At 47.8% G+C, this 19,998-nt stretch overlaps 1 protein-coding gene across 1 annotated transcript in view; it reads right to left on the reverse strand.

Moving 5' to 3' along the window:
* Window positions 1-19,998, reverse strand: part of LOC311247664 (voltage-gated delayed rectifier potassium channel KCNH8-like) — a gene marked incomplete at both ends in the record, with an annotated part of 57,292 nt that overhangs the window by 23,184 nt on the left and 14,110 nt on the right. Inside the window, 4 exons of the mRNA XM_084338678.1 lie at window positions 1,252-1,508; window positions 2,672-2,921; window positions 10,457-10,656; window positions 14,113-14,307. Of these exons, the coding sequence (XP_084194804.1) occupies window positions 1,252-1,508; window positions 2,672-2,921; window positions 10,457-10,656; window positions 14,113-14,307 (902 nt within the window). The remainder of the gene's footprint in view (window positions 1-1,251; window positions 1,509-2,671; window positions 2,922-10,456; window positions 10,657-14,112; window positions 14,308-19,998) is intronic.

Below are 19,998 nucleotides of genomic sequence, written 5' to 3' on the forward strand. Positions count from 1 at the left end.
TCAAATTGTATCTAATATGTATGATGATAACACATCTGAATCTAATCTAATTGAATGAACCAGGAGAAGGAGACCAGAGTGGAAGGAAGAAAAACAAAACAAAACAAACAATCAAACAACCAACTATCAACAACAACAACAACAACAACAACAACAACAACAACAACAACAACAACAACAGGAAATGACAGCATGTATGATTGATAAAAGAGCCTAGTTGCTTCCCCAGTCGGTCATGTCCTGCCAGGGGACTGGTCCTGAGACGCTCAGAGCTTCTGTTCCGTGAGGCTCCGTCACATAAAGAAACCCCCACTTATTGGATTGGCTGAAAAATCTAATCTGATTTCTTTGTGTTGCTTTTCTTCTTTGGGGGCGGGGTCAACAGGTCATGCAGCGATATGTGAAGCAGCGTGTTACACATACAGTTACATCATCAAGACAGACTTTCTGTTCGCTGCAGGCTGGGGATCTGCATTATATAATCCTAACCTAGTAGCCATAGCAGGCGTGTACTGAACTGAGGTCAGTTTCTGTTCTGGGGATCTGCATTATATAATCCTAACCTAGTAGCCGTAGCAGGCGTGTACTGAACTGAGGTCAGTTTCTGTTCTGGGGATCTGCATTATATAATCCTAACCTAGTAGCCGTAGCAGGCGTGTACTGAACTGAGGTCAGTTTCTGTTCTGGGGATCTGCATTATATAATCCTAACCTAGTAGCCGTAGCAGGCATGTACTGAACTGAGGTCAGTTTGGGTTAGTGTTACCTGGCTGCCCTCATGCAGGTTGTAGGTGAGGTGCTGGGTTAGTGTTACCTGGCTGCCCTCATGCAGGTTGTAGGTGAGGTGGTGGGTTAGTGTTACCTGGCTGCCCTCATGCAGGTTGTAGGTGAGGTGGTGCGTTAGTGTTACCTGGCTGCCCTCATGCAGGTTGTAGGTGAGGTGGTGGGTTAGTGTTACCTGGCTGCCCTCATGCAGGTTGTAGGTGAGGTGGTGGGTTAGTGTTACCTGGCTGCCCTCATGTAGGTTGTAGGTGAGGTGGTGGGTTAGTGTTACCTGGCTGCTCTCATGCAGGTTGTAGGTGAGGTGGTGGGTTAGTGTTACCTGGCTGCCCTCATGCAGGTTGTAGGTGAGGTGGTGGGTTAGTGTTAGGGTTACCTGGCTGCCCTCATGCAGGTTGTAGGTGAGGTGGTGGGTTAGTGTTACCTGGCTGCTCTCACGCAGGTTGTAGGTGAGGTGGTGGGTTAGTGTTACCTGGCTGCCCTCATGCAGGTTGTAGGTGAGGTGCTGGGTTAGTGTTACCTGGCTGCCCTCACGCAGGTTGTAGGTGAGGTGCTGGTGGATGTCGTGAGTGAAGATGGAGGCGTACTCGGGGTACAGCTCCAGCAGGTCCCTGAGGGCCCGAACACTGATGTACTGCAGGTCACAGTAGGTCAGCGCCTTCACGTCCGCGTTGGTCTTGATCACCTGCTCCGTGCCGGGCAGGTCGGAGCCAATCAGATCCCCTTTCCCTATGGGGTCAAAACCACAGCAGGTCAAAGGTTAAGAGGTGCAAAAACTACTGAAATATATTACTCAGTAAGATTTTTATTTACGTATGAGTAAGGGCTTGTGTCCATAGCGGACATTTTTTTCAAGGCGGACCACTTTGAAAAAAAAAGAAAAAAGCTCAGAGCGTTTTCCTGAGTCTCGCGACTGCCGCAGCTCAGCCACTTCCTCGATGTTGATTGGTCGGTCGAAAAGAGTTACCTTGATGAGCGGCGCTCCTTTCCAAAAGTGCTCCGCCCAAAAACGCTGCCGCCGAGAGCGCTAAAACGCGAGGCGCGGCGCTGGGAAAAGGAGCGCGCCTGTCGCGTCTGTAGCACAGAAATGAATGACAGAAAGGAGCTGACAACTCATAAAACGTCCGCTGTGGACACAAGCCCTAAGGGTACTTTACTAGAAAATAAAGTAGAAAATACTAGACTCAAGTAAAAGCTAAAGCTAAAAATAAAATAAAAGTTGTGGTTGTACTGGGCAGCTCCTAGTGGTCAACAGTGTCAGACTGTGGTTGTACTGGGCAGCTCCTAGTGGTCAACAGTGTCAGACTGTGGTTGTACTGGGCAGCTCCTAGTGGTCAACAGTGTCAGACTGTGGTTGTACTGGGCAGCTCCTAGTGGTCAACAGTGTCAGACTGTGGTTGTACTGGGCAGCTTCTAGTGGTCAACAGTGTCAGGCTGTGGTTGTACTGGGCAGCTCCTAGTGGTCAACTGTCAGGCTGTGGTTGTACTGGGCAACTAGTGGTCAACAGTGTCAGACTGTGGTTGTACTGGGCAGCTCTTAGTGGTCAACAGTGTCAGGCTGTGGTTGTACTGGGCAACTAGTGGTCAACAGTGTCAGACTGTGGTTGTACTGGGCAGCTCCTAGTGGTCAACAGGGTCAGACTGTGGTTGTACTGGGCAGCTCCTAGTGGTCAACAGGGTCAGACTGTGTATAATTATTTTGGCCACTAGGGGCTCCACGGGAGTGGTTGAGGTGTCAGTGCCTTGCTCACACGCTGGTATTCAGTGGTTGGTATTGAGGGGGGAGGCGAGAGCGTTATCAATTCACTTCCCCACCTGGATTTGTCCCCTTGCCGGTCTGGGGGATCGAACCGGCGACCTTCCGGTCACAAGACCTCCTGGCCACCACCCACCTAGTATAGCCAGCACCATGTTGTCCTTGAGGACCTCCAGGGAACCGGAGCAGACGAAGTAGTCGGCGTGCAGCGCGTCCCCCTGGCGGGTCAGGTACTCCCCCGGGGCGCAGAAGGACGTCTTGATGTGCAGCGAGAGGGAGCGCAGGCAGCCCCGGCTGGCGCCCTGGAACACCGGCAGCTCCAGCAGGTCCTGGTTCAGGTGCATGGCGATGTCCGCGCGCAGCTCGTCTGGGAAGTCGTGCAGGAGCTGGGCGTGTGGAGGAGAGGGTCAGGGTTAGGGTTAGGGTTAGGAGCTGGGCGTGTTGAGGAGAGGGTTAGGGTCAGGAGCTGGGCGTGTTGAGCAGAGCGGAGCAGAAGGAGCGCAGATGCTACCGATAGTTACGCAGTTCTATGCTACAAGTACTGATAGTTATGCAGGGAAACTAGTTCTATGATCATAGGTGAAGAACACTAGCTTCAACACTGAAAGTATATTTTTTGTAAATTAAGTGTGTTGCTAGTAGGGGTGTAACGGTACACAAAAACCACGGTTTGGTGTGGGAAAGTTTGGCTTTCCATGTTCCACTCAGGGGTGATGTAGTGTGCAGTAACTAACTGTACTTGGAGGGCTGTCAACGAATATTCTATATTGTGGTGACTCACTTATCACGCACAATTGGTGCAGACATTCACTGGACTTTAGGAGCGGAGTGAGTGCTCCTTTAAGACTGGGGATTCTGGGAACGGGGTGTTTATTTGGTAACCTACATTATGCACTCTGTTGGATGTATGTCATTTATGTTGGGAAGTAAAAGGAAAGACTCGACTACCGTCTCCCGTTTCATCCTTTCTTGCGCTCCCACAATATTGAAATTAATAATCGACGTGTAAAAATAATTTATAATAATAAATACAGGTAATCTCTCAGTATTGTGTGTGTCGGTTGAACGAACACCCGTCCTTTGTGCAAATTATATTTTGGGAATGGGTGAACTTGGAGTTTTGAATACAATTCTGCACGCAAAAAAAGGTTCTGCATGTGCGGTCATTAGTGGTTAACATACCGTTGTATTCGTTCGGTACACAGCCGTACTGAACCTAAGGTCCAGTACTGAAACGGTTCAGTACGGATACGTGTACCTTTACACCCCTAGTTGCTGCCCATATGATACATGAACCTTTACACCCCTAGTTGCTGCCCATATGATACGTGTACCTTTACACCCCTAGTTGCTGCCCATATGATACGTGTACCTTTACACCCCTAGTTGCTGCCCATATGATACGTGTACCTTTACACCCCTAGTTGCTGCCCATATGATATGTGTACCTTTACACCCCTAGTTGCTGCCCATATGATACATGAACCTTTACACCCCTAGTTGCTGCCCATATGATACGTGAACCTTTACACCCCTAGTTGCTGCCCATATGATACGTGTACCTTTACACCCCTAGTTGCTGCCCATATGATACGTGTACCTTTACACCCCTAGTTGCTGCCCATATGATACGTGTACCTTTACACCCCTAGTTGCTGCCCATATGATACGTGAACCTTTACACCCCTAGTTGCTGCCCATATGATACGTGTACCTTTACACCCCTAGTTGCTGCCCATATGATAGGTGTACCTTTACACCCCTAGTTGCTGCCCATATGATATGTGTACCTTTACACCCCTAGTTGCTGCCCATATGATACGTGTACCTTTACACCCCTAGTTGCTGCCCATATGATACGTGAACCTTTACACCCCTAGTTGCTGCCCATATGATACGTGTACCTTTACACCCCTAGTTGCTGCCCATATGATACGTGAACCTTTACACCCCTAGTTGCTGCCCATATGATACGTGTACCTTTACACCCCTAGTTGCTGCCCATATGATAGGTGTACCTTTACACCCCTAGTTGCTGCCCATATGATACGTGTACCTTTACACCCCTAGTTGCTGCCCATATGATACGTGTACCTTTACACCCCTAGTTGCTGCCCATATGTACCTTTTTTGTGGCTATGGCGAGCAAGCAGGCTGCTGTACGAGGCGTGGCGACGTTCCGTGGGCCCAAACACTACATCCACACCCTTTTGTTAAGCTTATTAGAGACAGGACAACCTCAAGAGGGTTTGTCTCAGATTTGTATACACTATTAATCAAATCCACATATAAAAACTAGTGCTGTCAAACGATTAAAATATTTAACTCGATTAATCGCATGATTGTCCATAGTTAACTCGCGATTAATCGCAAATTAATCGCATTTTTATTTAATTTTTTTTTTACCTTAAACAGATCTTTTTCAAGTTCCAAGTTTTAATACTCTTATCAACATGCGAGTCAACAAATGCTTGCTTTGTGCAGCCATTTAACACAAAAGGATGACCCTCATGCATTGCAAATTTGCATCAAATTCAAAACAGAGTGATGCACAAAATAACTTAAAAGAAAATAATAATTTAAAACAATGAATAAAGTGTGCATGAAATAATAGGGGAAAGAAAACGTTAGGAACTTGTTACATTCACACACACAAGGGCTGATTAATCACACACCCCCCTCTCTCCCTCACACACACTCTCCCGGCTTTTTTCTCTTTTGCCCCTTCCTCATCTCTCTCACCCCCCTCTCTCTCTATATCACACACACACACACACACACACACACACACACACACACACACACACACACACACACACACACACACACACACACACACACACACACACACACACACACACACACACACACACACACACACACACACACACACACACACACACACACACACACACACACACACACACACTTCAGAAACAAACATAGTATCAATGAGAGCATCAATAATACACCTGAGTGAAGTCTAGTAAAAAAAAAAATTTTTTTTTTTTTTTTTTTTTTAGTTAATCTTGAGTTAAAAAAATTAGTGGCATTAATAGAATCGGGAGTTAACGCGATATTAACGCGATATATTTGACAGCCTTAATAAAAACGTTACATTAAATATAGTCTGGCGAGAGGACATCCGAGAATTAGACCCTGAGTTTGACTGGGATGATATTTGGACTAATGTTACATTAGCTTCCCGCAACTTATTTTTTTATTGTCTTTATTAGCATTTTACAGCTTTTTTCCTGGTCACGCAGGACCGATAGAGGAGGGGGAGAACGGGAGGAGAAGAGGGGAGGACATGCGGCAAATGGTCACCGGGTGTGGGAAGCGAACCCGGGACGACCGCTTGGCGACGCAGCGCGCTATATGGTGTGCTACTGGAGCACCCCTGGTGGCTGGAGGCTATATGGTGTGCTACTGGAGCACCCCTGGTGGCTGGAGGCTATATGGTGTGCTACTGGAGCACCCCTGGTGGCTGGAGGCTACATGGTGTGCTACTGGAGCACCCCTGGTGGCTGGAGGCTATATGGTGTGCTACTGGAGCACCCCTGGTGGCTGGAGGCTATATGGTGTGCTACTGGAGCACCCCTGGTGGCTGGAGGCTATATGGTGTGCTACTGGGGCGCCCCTGGTGGCTGGAGGCTATATGGTGTGCTACTGGGGCGCCCCTGGTGGCTGGAGGCTATATGGTGTGCTACTGGAGCACCCCTGGTGGCTGGAGGCTATATGGTGTGCTGCTGGAGCACCCCTGGTGGCTGGAGGCTATATGGTGTGCTACTGGAGCACCCCTGGTGGCTGGAGGCTATATGGTGTGCTACTGGAGCACCCCTGGTGGCTGGAGGCTATATGGTGTGCTACTGGGGCGCCCCTGGTGGCTGGAGGCTATATGGTGTGCTACTGGAGCACCCCTGGTGGCTGGAGGCTATATGGTGTGCTACTGGAGCACCCCTGGTGGCTGGAGGCTATATGGTGTGCTACTGGAGCACCCCTGGTGGCTGGAGGCTATATGGTGTGCTACTGGAGCACCCCTGGTGGCTGGAGGCTATATGGTGTGCTACTGGGGCGCCCCTGGTGGCTGGAGGCTATATGGTGTGCTACTGGAGCACCCCTGGTGGCTGGAGGCTATATGGTGTGCTACTGGGGCGCCCCTGGTGGCTGGAGGCTACATGGTGTGCTACTGGAGCACCCCTGGTGGCTGGAGGCTATATGGTGTGCTACTGGAGCACCCCTGGTGGCTGGAGGCTATATGGTGTGCTACTGGGGCGCCCCTGGTGGCTGGAGGCTATATGGTGTGCTACTGGGGCGCCCCTGGTGGCTGGAGGCTATATGGTGTGCCACTGGAGCGCCCTTGCTTCCCGCAGCCCTAACCACCAGCAAATACATTTAAATGATATTCATAGGACGTATCTCACACCTAGGAAGCTGTGCGCTGTGGTGTTGGTGACCGACTCTCTGTGCACTGTGTGTGCTCTAAGGGCTACTGGCACTTATATGCACATGTTTTGGGATTGCCCACCAGTAGCTCATTTTTGGAAATCCATAACAACTAAACTTTCAAACATAATAACCTGACAATTCCACATATGGCAGCAACACTACTCTTAAATGATATATCACTACTACCGGCCTCCATACAGCAGGGGTGGGGGAGGAAATGTATTTTGTAATGTCTGTGGTAACACAATTTTATTTTTATATTCTGTTTTATTATTATTTTTATTATTCTATTGTCATTGTTGTTATTATTATTGCTATGTCCTGTGAAGTCCTGTTTATTGTTATTGTTACTGTATTGTGTTTTGTCTTGTTTCAAGTAAAAGAAAAGAAAGAAAAAAAAAATTATCAAAATATTTTTTATAAAGGCCAACCACGATTCAGTTCAAACTAAAATGATAGACCTGAATTTTCAAACTATCCATATTCAAATGATCCAGTCTCCTTACATTCAACTTGGATGGATCGTGGATTAAAAAAAAAAGACTGGGGTAGAATCCGGTTCAGGTGACAAAATATCGGAGTGAATAGAAGGAGTTGGTGATGGAGAAGAACAGCAGGGGGCGCTAGTGCTGAAAACAGTGGCAAAAAGGAGGGTTTCCAGAGGGAAGGGGTCCGTGAGCGGGTGTGGGATGTAAACAGTCAATCACGTGCAGAGTACTGGACAGTGTGCTGTATGTTAGCCACTAGCATCACGTGCAGAGTACTGGACAGTGTGCTGTACGTTAGCCACTAGCATCACGTGCAGAGGACCTGACAGCGTGCTGTATGTTAGCCACTAGCATCACGTGCAGAGGACTGGACAGCGTGCTGTACGTTAGCCGCTAGCTTCACATGCAGAGGACTGGACAGTATGCTGTACGTTAGCCACTAGCATCACATGCAGAGGACTGGACAGTGTGCTGTATGTTAGCCACTAGCATCACATGCAGAGGACTGGACAGTGTGCTGTATGTTAGCCACTAGCATCACGTGCAGAGTACTGGACAGCGTGCTGTATGTTAGCCACTAGCATCACATGCAGAGGACTGGACAGCGTGCTGTATGTTAGCCACTAGCATCACGTGCAGAGTACTGGACAGCGTGCTGTATGTTAGCCACTAGCATCACATGCAGAGGACTGGACAGCGTGCTGTATGTTAGCCACTAGCATCACATGCAGAGGACTGGACAGTGTGCTGTACGTTACGTTAGCCACTAGCATCACATGCAGAGGACTGGACAGCGTGCTGTATGTTAGCCACTAGCATCACATGCAGAGGACTGGACAGCGTGCTGTATGTTAGCCACTAGCATCACATGCAGAGGACTGGACAGCGTGCTGTATGTTAGCCGCTAGCATCACGTGCAGAGGACTGGACAGCGTGCTGTATGTTAGCCACTAGCATCACGTGCAGAGTACTGGACAGCGTGCTGTATGTTAGCCTCTAGCATCACATGCAGAGGACCTGACAGCGTGCTGTATGTTAGCCTCTAGCATCACATGCAGAGGACCTGACAGCGTGCTGTATGTTAGCCACTAGCATCACGTGCAGAGTACTGGACAGCGTGCTGTATGTTAGCCACTAGCATCACGTGCAGAGGACTGGACAGTGTGCTGTATGTTAGCCACTAGCATCACGTGCAGAGGACTGGACAGCGTGCTGTATGTTAGCCACTAGCATCACGTTCAGAGGACTGGACAGTGTGCTGTATGTTAGCCACTAGCATCACGTTCAGAGGACTGGACAGCGTGCTGTATGTTAGCCGCTAGCATCACATGCAGAGGACTGGACAGCGTGCTGTATGTTAGCCACTAGCATCACGTTCAGAGGACTGGACAGCGTGCTGTATGTTAGCCTCTAGCATCACGTTCAGAGGACTGGACAGCGTGCTGTATGTTAGCCACTAGCATCACGTGCAGAGGACCTGATAGCGTGCTGTATGTTAGCCACTAGCATCACGTTCAGAGGACCTGATAGCGTGCTGTATGTTAGCCGCTAGCATCACATGCAGAGGACTGGACAGCGTGCTGTATGTTAGCCACTAGCATCACGTGCAGAGGACTGGACAGCGTGCTGTATGTTAGCCACTAGCATCACATGTAGAGTACTGGACAGCGTGCTGTATGTTAGCCACTAGCATCACGTGCAGAGTACTGGACAGTGTGCTGTATGTTAGCCGCTAGCATCACGTGCAGAGTACTGGACAGCGTGCTGTATGTTAGCCGCTAGCATCACGTGCAGAGGACTGGACAGCGTGCTGTATGTTAGCCGCTAGCATCACATGCAGAGGACCTGACAGCGTGCTGTATGTTAGCCACTAGCATCACATGCAGAGGACCTGACAGCGTGCTGTATGTTAGCCGCTAGCATCACGTGCAGAGGACTGGACAGTGTGCTGTATGTTAGCCACTAGCATCACATGCAGAGGACCTGACAGCATGCTGTATGTTAGCCACTAGCATCACATGCAGAGGACCTGACAGCGTGCTGTATGTTAGCCGCTAGCATCACATGCAGAGGACTGGACAGCGTGCTGTATGTTAGCCACTAGCATCACGTGCAGAGTACTGGACAGCGTGCTGTATGTTAGCCGCTAGCATCACGTGCAGAGGACTGGACAGCGTGCTGTATGTTAGCCTCTAGCATCACGTGCAGAGTACTGGACAGCGTGCTGTATGTTAGCCACTAGCATCACGTGCAGAGTACTGGACAGTGTGCTGTATGTTAGCCACTAGCATCACATGCAGAGGACCTGACAGCGTGCTGTACATTAGCCACTAGCATCACGTGCAGAGGACTGGACAGCGTGCTGTACGTTAGCCACTAGCATCACGTGCAGAGGACTGGACAGTGTGCTGTATGTTAGCCACTAGCATCACGTGCAGAGGACTGGACAGTGTGCTGTATGTTAGCCACTAGCATCACGTGCAGAGGACTGGACAGTGTGCTGTATGTTAGCCTCTAGCATCACGTGCAGAGTACTGGACAGTGTGCTGTATGTTAGCCACTAGCATCATGTGCAGAGGACTGGACAGTGTGCTGTATGTTAGCCACTAGCATCACGTGCAGAGGACTGGACAGTGTGCTGTACGTTACGTTAGCCGCTAGCATCATGTGCAGAGGACTGGACAGTGTGCTGTACGTTAGCTAGCATATAATCCCAAAGATTTTGATCATACATTTACATTTAGTAATTTAGCTGCCGCTTTTATCCAAAGCGACTTACAAGTTCTGTACGACAAGTCATCAGGAAGGGCACAACTCTATCAGCTGAGTAACAATGTTCATCAAAGTGTTGAGTGCTACAGTGAAGGTTAGTTTATTAGGACAAGTGCATGACAGTAAGGTTAGTTAGGGTTAGATTTATTTTATTTTAATTTCTTTAATTTGTTCAGATAATGGTCAGATAATGATCACAGGGCCCCTCCTACCTCGTTGGCGTCGATGCCATTGTTGACGGACCAGGTGGTCTGGAAGTACTCCAGCATGCGCTGCTTCAGCTGCTGGGGCAGCCGGTGGACGCGGATGAAGTCCTTCAGGTCCTTCATGCGCGTGTGGTAGAGCGAGCGCCGCGCGTACATGCGCTGGATGATGGCCGTCACGTTCCCGAAGACCACCGCGTGCATCAGCGCTGTACGAGAAGAGATGGAGAGATGTGGTGAGAGAGAGTAACGCATACATGTTGACAACCAGAGAAAGGCTAGCTCCGTAGAGGGAGTCTACTAGATAACTGGTCAAAATAGAGGTGGTGGCAGAGATGAGGACAAGAAATAGCTCCATTGTACAGGGGAGACAGCGGACACCCTAACCCTTATCTTAAACTAACCATAATCATAACCTTAACCATAACCATCATACTAACCTTCTATCTTTCCATACCATAGCTGTTAAACATTAAAACAAACCATCATCATAGTATTGCTGTGTTTGTATCAGGGTGGGTGTCTGGTGAGAGCTGTGTTTGTATCAGGGTGGGTGGGTGTCTTAGTCTAGTGGTGAGAGCTGTGTTTGTATCAGGGTGGGTGTCTTAGTCTAGTGGTGAGAGCTGTGTTTGTATCAGGGTGGGTGGGTGTCTTAGTCTACTGGTGAGAGCTGTGTTTGTATCAGGGTGGGTGTCTTAGTCTAGTGGTGAGAGCTGTGTTTGTATCAGGGTGGGTGGGTGTCTTAGTCTAGTGGTGAGAGCTGTGTTTGTATCAGGGTGGGTGTCTTAGTCTAGTGGTGAGAGCTGTGTTTGTATCAGGGTGGGTGTCTTAGTCTAGAGGTGAGAGCTGTGTTTGTATCAGGGTGGGTGTCTTAGTCTAGTGGTGAGAGCTGTGTTTGTATCAGGGTGGGTGTCTTAGTCTAGTGGTGAGAGCTGTGTTTGTATCAGGGTGGGTGGGTGTCTTAGTCTAGTGGTGAGAGCTGTGTTTGTATCAGGGTGGGTGTCTTAGTCTAGTGGTGAGAGCTGTGTTAGTATCAGGGTGGGTGTCTTAGTCTAGTGGTGAGAGCTGTGTTTGTATCAGGGTGGGTGTCTTAGTCTAGTGGTGAGAGCTGTGTTTGTATCAGGGTGGGTGTCTTAGTCTAGTGGTGAGAGCTGTGTTTGTATCAGGGTGGGTGTCTTAGTCTAGTGGTGAGAGCTGTGTTTGTATCAGGGTGGGTGGGTGTCTTAGTCTAGTGGTGAGAGCTGTGTTTGTATCAGGGTGGGTGGGTGTCTTAGTCTAGTGGTGAGAGCTGTGTTTACAGCTTAACAGGTTTTAAGTAACTTGTGTTCCGCTAGGAAAGTTCAGCATCATGCACACTTTATTTAAACGTCCATTCGGAAACGTTGTATTATGAAATAAGACGGGTGAGTGTGAGTGAGTCTCTCTCTTTTTTTTGCATGATAGATTAATTTCCTTATAATGTATGATGGATGGTGAACCCTCCTCATCTCGACTAGACTGTGTTGTGTTGTGTCTGTGTTCATGCGTGACTTTTGTAAACACAACATAGTACTGTGAAATTCTGATATATATCACATTCTGATTTATATTTTTTTTGTAAAAGAAAGAAAGAAAAAAAGAAAAAGGAAAAAGGAAAAAAAGAAAAAAAAGTGGAGGTTCTAACCCATTAATTAAAATTCGAGTGCCAACGTAACGAACAAAGGTCCGAACCTTTGAACGTTTGGGCTCAGCCCTAACAGCAACACACACATAACCTTTGACCTGGAAGTGGAAGACGCAGAGTAGCAGCACAGCAACACACACATAACCTTTGACCTGGAAGTGGAAGACGCAGAGTAGCAGCACAGCAACACACACATAACCTTTGACCTGGAAGTGGAAGACGCAGAGTAGCAGCACAGTAACACACACATAACCTTTGACCTGGAAGTGGAAGACGCGGGAGCGAGACGGTCTGGCTGATATCCAACACCAGTATCGTTATCGCTGCATCCCTACTTGTGTGCACGGTGCAGATATGAAGGTCTCACCTCCTATGAGCACGGTGCAGATATGAAGGTCTCACCTCCTATGAGCATGGAGCAGATATGAAGGTCTCACCTCCTATGAGCACGGTGCAGAAGGTCTCACCTCCTATGAGCACAGAGCAGATATGAAGGTCTCACCTCCTATGAGCACGGTGCAGAAGGTCTCACCTCCTATGAGCACAGAGCAGATATGAAGGTCTCACCTCCTATGAGCACGGTGCAGATATGAAGGTCTCACCTCCTATGAGCATGGAGCAGATATGAAGGTCTCACCTCCTATGAGCACAGAGCAGATATGAAGGTCTCACCTCCTATGAGCACAGAGCAGAAGGTCTCACCTCCTATGAGCACAGAGCAGATATGAAGGTCTCACCTCCTATGAGCACGGAGCAGAAGGTCTCACCTCCTATGAGCACAGAGCAGAAGGTCTCACCTCCTATGAGCACGGAGCAGACGGTCTCACCTCCTATGAGCACGGAGCAGAAGGTCTCACCTCCTATGAGCATGGAGCAGAAGGTCTTACCTCCTATGAGCACGGAGCAGAAGGTCTCACCTCCTATGAGCACGGAGCAGAAGGTCTCACCTCCTATGAGCACAGAGCAGAAGGTCTCACCTCCTATGAGCACGGAGCAGAAGGTCTCACCTCCTATGAGCATGGAGCAGAAGGTCTCACCTCCTATGAGCATGGAGCAGAAGGTCTCACCTCCTATGAGCATGGTGCAGAAGGTCTCACCTCCTATGAGCACGGAGCAGAAGGTCTCACCTCCTATGAGCATGGTGCAGACGGTCTCACCTCCTATGAGCACGGTGCAGAAGGTCTCACCTCCTATGAGCATGGAGCAGAAGGTCTCACCTCCTATGAGCATGGAGCAGAAGGTCTCACCTCCTATGAGCACGGAGCAGAAGGTCTCACCTCCTATGAGCATGGTGCAGACGGTCTCACCTCCTATGAGCACGGTGCAGAAGGTCTCACCTCCTATGAGCATGGAGCAGAAGGTCTCACCTCCTATGAGCACAGAGCAGAAGGTCTCACCTCCTATGAGCACGGTGCAGAAGGTCTCACCTCCTATGAGCATGGTGCAGAAGGTCTCACCTCCTATGAGCACGGTGCAGAAGGTCTCACCTCCTATGAGCACGGTGCAGACGGTCTCACCTCCTATGAGCATGGAGCAGAAGGTCTCACCTCCTATGAGCATGGAGCAGAAGGTCTTACCTCCTATGAGCACAGAGCAGAAGGTCTCACCTCCTATGAGCATGGAGCAGAAGGTCTCACCTCCTATGAGCACGGAGCAGAAGGTCTCACCTCCTATGAGCATGGTGCAGAAGGTCTCACCTCCTATGAGCACGGTGCAGAAGGTCTCACCTCCTATGAGCACGGTGCAGAAGGTCTCACCTCCTATGAGCACGGAGCAGAAGGTCTCACCTCCTATGAGCACGGAGCAGAAGGTCTCACCTCCTATGAGCACGGAGCAGAAGGTCTCACCTCCTATGAGCACAGAGCAGAAGGTCTCACCTCCTATGAGCACGGTGCAGAAGGTCTCACCTCCTATGAGCACGGAGCAGAAGGTCTCACCTCCTATGAGCACGGAGCAGAAGGTCTCACCTCCTATGAGCATGGAGCAGATATGAAGGTCTCACCTCCTATGAGCATGGTGCAGATGGAGAAGACCTTCTCGGCGTCGGTGTTGGCGCAGACGTTGCCGAAGCCCACGCTGGTGAGGCTGCTGAGGGTGAAGTAGAGTGCGGCGATGTAGGAGCTGCGGGCCGACGGGCCGCCCGCCGTGCGGTTAGAGTACGGAGTCTCCAGACGTCTCCCCAACTCGTGTAGCCATCCTGGGGGAGAGGGGGGAGGGAGGGAGGGGAGAGGGGGGGGAGAGGGAGGGGGAGGGGAGAGGGGGGAGGGGGAGGGGGGGGAGGGGAGAGGGAGGGGAGGGAGGGGAGGGGAGAGGGAGGGGAGGGGAGGGGGAGGGGGGGGGGGGGGGGGGGGGGGGGGGAGGGGAGAGGGAGGGGAGGGGGGGGAGGGGGGAGGGAGGGGACACGTTCAGAGGTGCAGCGTCAAACACACAGTAGTACAGGACTGTTATATAAAGTTATAGAGAGTGGGGTAGGGGGTAAAACATATGATATTATTAAATGTTCTATAAAGTTATAGAGAGTGGGGTAGGGGGTAAACATATGATATTATTAAATGTTCTATAAAGTTATAGAGAGTGGGGTAGGGGGTAAACATATGATATTATTAAATGTTCTATAAAGTTATAGAGAGTGGGGTAGGGGGTAAAACATATGATATTATTAAATGTTCTATAAAGTTATAGAGAGTGGGGTAGGGGGTAAAACATATGATATTATTAAATGTTCTATAAAGTTATAGAGAGTGGGGTAGGGGGTAAAACATATGATATTATTAAATGTTCTATAAAGTTATAGAGAGTGGGGTAGGGGGTAAAACATTTGATATTATTAAATGTTCTATAAAGTTATAGAGAGTGGGGTAGGGGGTAAAACATATGATATTATTAAATGTTCTATAAAGTTATAGAGAGTGGGGTAGGGGGTAAACATATATTATTAAATGTTCTATAAAGTTATAGAGAGTGGGGTAGGGGGTAAAACATATATTATTAAATGTTCTATAAAGTTATAGAGAGTGGGGTAGGGGGTAAAACATATGATATTATTAAATGTTCTATAAAGTTATAGAGAGTGGTGTAGGGGGTAAAACATATGATATTATTAAATCAATGTATTCTGGTAATATGTGCAGTGTAAACATTGACAAAAAAAGAACAGAATTCTTTACCCAAGGGCGAGGCGTTTGTCAGGGCTGCAACCTCGGCCCGACACTCTTCAATATCTATATTAATGAATTGGCTAATATACTAGAAAAGTCCTCCACAATCAGGAAGTGAAATGCCTGCTCTTTGCAGATGACCTGGTTGTGTTGTCCCCCACAGCAGACGGCCTACAGCAGAGCCTGGACCTGCTAGACATTACTGTCAGACCTGGGCCCTGGCAGTAAACCCCAAAAAGACCAAAATAATGATATTCCAAAAAAGATCCAGATCTCAGGACGTTCTATCAAAGTTCTCAATTGGTACAAAACATGTAGAGTACTGCACACACTACATCTATTTAGGATTATAACATGTAGAGTACTGCACACACTACATCTATTTAGGATTATAACATGTAGAGTACTGCACACACTACATCTATTTAGGATTATAACATGTAGAGTACTGCAGACACTACAGCTATTTAGGATTATAACATGTAGAGTACTGCAGACACTACAGCTATTTAGGATTATAACATGTAGAGTACTGCAGACACTACAGCTATTTAGGATTATAACATGTAGAGTACTGCACACACTACAGCTATTTAGGATTATAACATGTAGAGTACTGCAGACACTACAACTATTTAGGATTATAACATGTAGAGTACTGCACACACTACATCTATTTAGGATTATAACATGTAGAGTACTGCACACACTACAACTATTTAGGATTATAACATGTAGAGTACTGCACACACTACATCTATTTAGGATTATAACATGTAGAGTACTGCAGACACTACAACTATTTAGGATTATAACATGTAGAGTACTGCAGACACTACAACTATTTAGGATTATAACATGTAGAGTACTGCAGACACTACAGCTATTTAGGATTATAACATGTAGAGTACTGCAGACACTACAGCTATTTAGGATTATAACATGTAGAGTACTGCAGACACTTCAGCTATTTAGGATTAAAAGTAAAACATGTAGAGTACTGCAGACACTTCAGCTATTTAGGATTAAAACATGTAGAGTACTGCAGACACTACAGCTATTTAGGATTAAAACATGTAGAGTACTGCACACACTACAGCTATTTAGGATTATAACATGTAGAGTACTGCACACACTACAGATATTTAGGATTATAACATGTAGAGTACTGCACACACTACAGCTATTTAGGATTATAACATGTAGAGTACTGCAGACACTACAGCTATTAGGATTATAACATGTAGAGTACTGCAGACACTACAGCTATTTAGGATTATAACATGTAGAGTACTGCAGACACTACAGCTATTTAGGATTATAACATGTAGAGTACTGCAGACACTACAGCTATTTAGGATTATAACATGTAGAGTACTGCAGACACTACAGCTATTTAGGATTATAACATGTAGAGTACTGCACACACTACAGCTATTTAGGATTATAACATGTAGAGTACTGCAGACACTACAGATATTTAGGATTATAACATGTAGAGTACTGCAGACACTACAGATATTTAGGATTATAACATGTAGAGTACTGCAGACACTACAGATATTTAGGATTAAAGCAAAAATTCAACTGGACATTTTAATGAAGCAGTCAATGAGCTGAGAGGGAAACACGGCAGGCTTTCTATGCCATAAAAATAAATATACAAACAGAAATACCAATTTTAATTTGGTTAAAATTAATTTTAATGTGTTATTGAACCAATTGCACTCTATGGCAGTGAGGTGTGGGTCCACTTACAGAACAAGACTTTCCTCAATGGGACAAACACCCCATTGAGACCCTGCATGCAGAGTTCTGTAAGATTATCCTACAAGTCCAGAGGAAAACTACAAACAATCTATGCAGGGCAGAATTAGGCCGATACCCACTAATACTAAAAATACAAAAAAGAGCAATTCACTTTTGGACACAACTAAAACAAAGTGGCCCCTCTCGTATCATTATCAAGCCCTGCAGTGCCAAGAGCTGAGGAGCATCAGGAACCCCCTTACCCAGCTGGTCCTGAGTCAGCAAACCTGCTCTATTAACACACCTCAGGAACAGAACACATCACCAGCTGGTCCTGAGTCAGCAAACCTGCTCTATTAACACACATCAGGAACAGAACACATCACCCAGCTGGTCCTGAGTCAGCGAACCTGCTCTCTTAACACACGTCAGGAACAGAACACATCACCCAGCTGGTCCTGAGTCAGCGAACCTGCTCTCTTAACACACCTCAGGAACAGAACACATCACCAATCAGAATCAATCAAATTACTACACAGCTAAAACAAAACTACATCACCTATTGTAAAACACAAACAAAAGCACAGAGCAAAATGCAGTGCTATCTGGCTCTAACCGTACACCATAGCAGATTATTTGAGCATGGTGACTGATCAACAACTAAAAAGAACCTTGACAAAATACAGACTGAGTGAGCACAGCCTTGCTGTTGAAAAGGGGAGGCACAGGAAAACCTGGCTTCCTACAGAGCAATGGCTGTGCTGTCATTGCATCCTCAGTGAGCCTGAATTTTAAAATAAAATTTCTTTTATTTGAATTAATAAGAAAAGGTTTTCTTGCACTACCAGATACAGGAAAACTACCAGTCCTACTAGGGGAGGACTCAACAAGCTGTTGCTGCCTGCCATAGCCTGAGGGACAGTGAGTGACAGTCACCTGATGTTTTGATGATATTGATATCTGTTTTCTAATAAATGTTAATATCATTTGCTTTGGCAACATGTGCATGTTAAGTCATGCCGAGAGAGAGACAGAGACAGACAGACAGAGACAGATACAGAGAGAGAGAGAGACAGAGACAGAGAGGCAGAGATAGAGACAGAGATAGAGACAGAGACAGAGACAGAGACAGAGAGACAGAGACACAGATAGAGACACAGAGAGACAGAGGGAGAGACAGAGGCAGACAGAGACAGAGAGACAGAGAGAGACACACAGAGAGAGAGAGACAGAGACAGAGACGGAGAGAGAGACAGATAGAGAGACACAGAGAGAGAGACAGACAGAGAGACAGACAGAGACAGACAGGCAAACAGAGAGATACAAAGACACAGAGAGACAGAGAGAGAGAGACAGAGACAGACAGAGACAGAGAGACGGAGAGACAGACAGAGAGACGGAGACGGAGAGAGAGACAGAGGCAGAGAGACAGAGAGACAGACAGACAGAGAGAGACAGACAGAGAGACAGACAGAGAGAGAGAGACAGAGAGAGACAGACAGACAGACAGACAGACAGACAGACAGACAGACAGACAGACAGACAGACAGACAGACAGACAGACAGACAGACAGACAGACAGACAGACAGACAGACAGACAGACAGACAGACAGACAGACAGACAGACAGACAGACAGACAGACAGACAGACAGACAGACAGACAGACAGACAGACAGACAGACAGACAGACAGACAGACAGACAGACAGAGAGACAGACAGAGACAGACAGACAGACAGACAGAGAGACAGGCAGGCAGGCAGGCAGACAGACAGAGACAGGGACAGACAAACAGGCATACAGGCACACAGCAGCATCACACCTGGACAAGAGGCAGGGGAACTATGTGAGAATGCTGGTCATCGACTACAGCTCAGCATTCAATACCATAGTCCCCTCCAAACTCATAGCCAAGCTCAGGGACCTGGGCTTGAACTATGACCTCTGCCAGTGGGTCTTGGACTTCCTGACGGGTAGACCCCAGGTGGTGAGAGCAGGCAACTGCACCTCCTCATCCATCACGCTCAACATAGGGGCCCCCCAGGGCTGTGTTCTGAGTCCCCTCCTCTACTCCCTGTACACACATGACTGTGTGGCACAGCGGAACAACAACACAATCATCAAATTAGCTGATGACACAGTAGTGGTGGGCCTGATCTCTGCCAACGACGAGAGGGCCTACCTGGAAGAGGTAGAGAATCTGTCGCAGTGGTGTCAGGAGAACTGCCTCTCCTTGAACGTCAGCAAAACAAAAGAGATGATTGTGGACTTCAGGAGGTCGGGGGTCAGGGACTACAGCCCCCTTAGCATCGACGGGGCACCGGTGAGAGAGTGAACAGTTTCAAGTACCTCGGAGTCCACATATCCGAGGACTTGACATGGGACCACACACATTGACAGTGTTGTGAAGAAGGCACGGCAACGCCTCTACTTCCTCAGGTGCCTAAGGAAGTTCCAGTCAGTCAGAAGATCCTTAAGAACTTCTACTCATGCACAATAGAGAGCATCCTGACTGGGAATATCACCTCCTGGTTTGGGAATAGCACCGCACAAGACCGTAGCAGACTACAGAGAGTGGCCCGTTCAGCCGAACACACAATTGGAGGGGGCTTCCCACTCTCCAGGACATTTACAACAAGCGGTGCATGGGTAAGGCTAAGAGAATTATCAAAGACTCCAGCCACCCAAACAACTGCCTCTTTGAACTGCTGCGGTCAGGCAAGCGATACCGGAGTCTCATGGCAAGCACAGAGAGACTCAGAAGAAGCTTATATCCTCAGGCCATCGGAATGCTCAATGACAATAACACTATGTATCGAACCATCAACCACACACATCCACACGCACACACTCAATTTAAAACAAACAACTCACTGCAGCACCCACTTTACCCACTTTAGAACACCTAAACACACTTTATATTTATTGGTAAAGAATTTGCACTACAACCCATACCTCATTACACCTTACTGTAAATTGT

This window comes from Notolepis coatsorum (assembly GCF_963971535.1).
Source record: "Notolepis coatsorum genome assembly, contig: SCAFFOLD_119, whole genome shotgun sequence".
In the NCBI taxonomy this organism is placed as follows: domain Eukaryota; kingdom Metazoa; phylum Chordata; class Actinopteri; order Aulopiformes; family Paralepididae; genus Notolepis; species Notolepis coatsorum.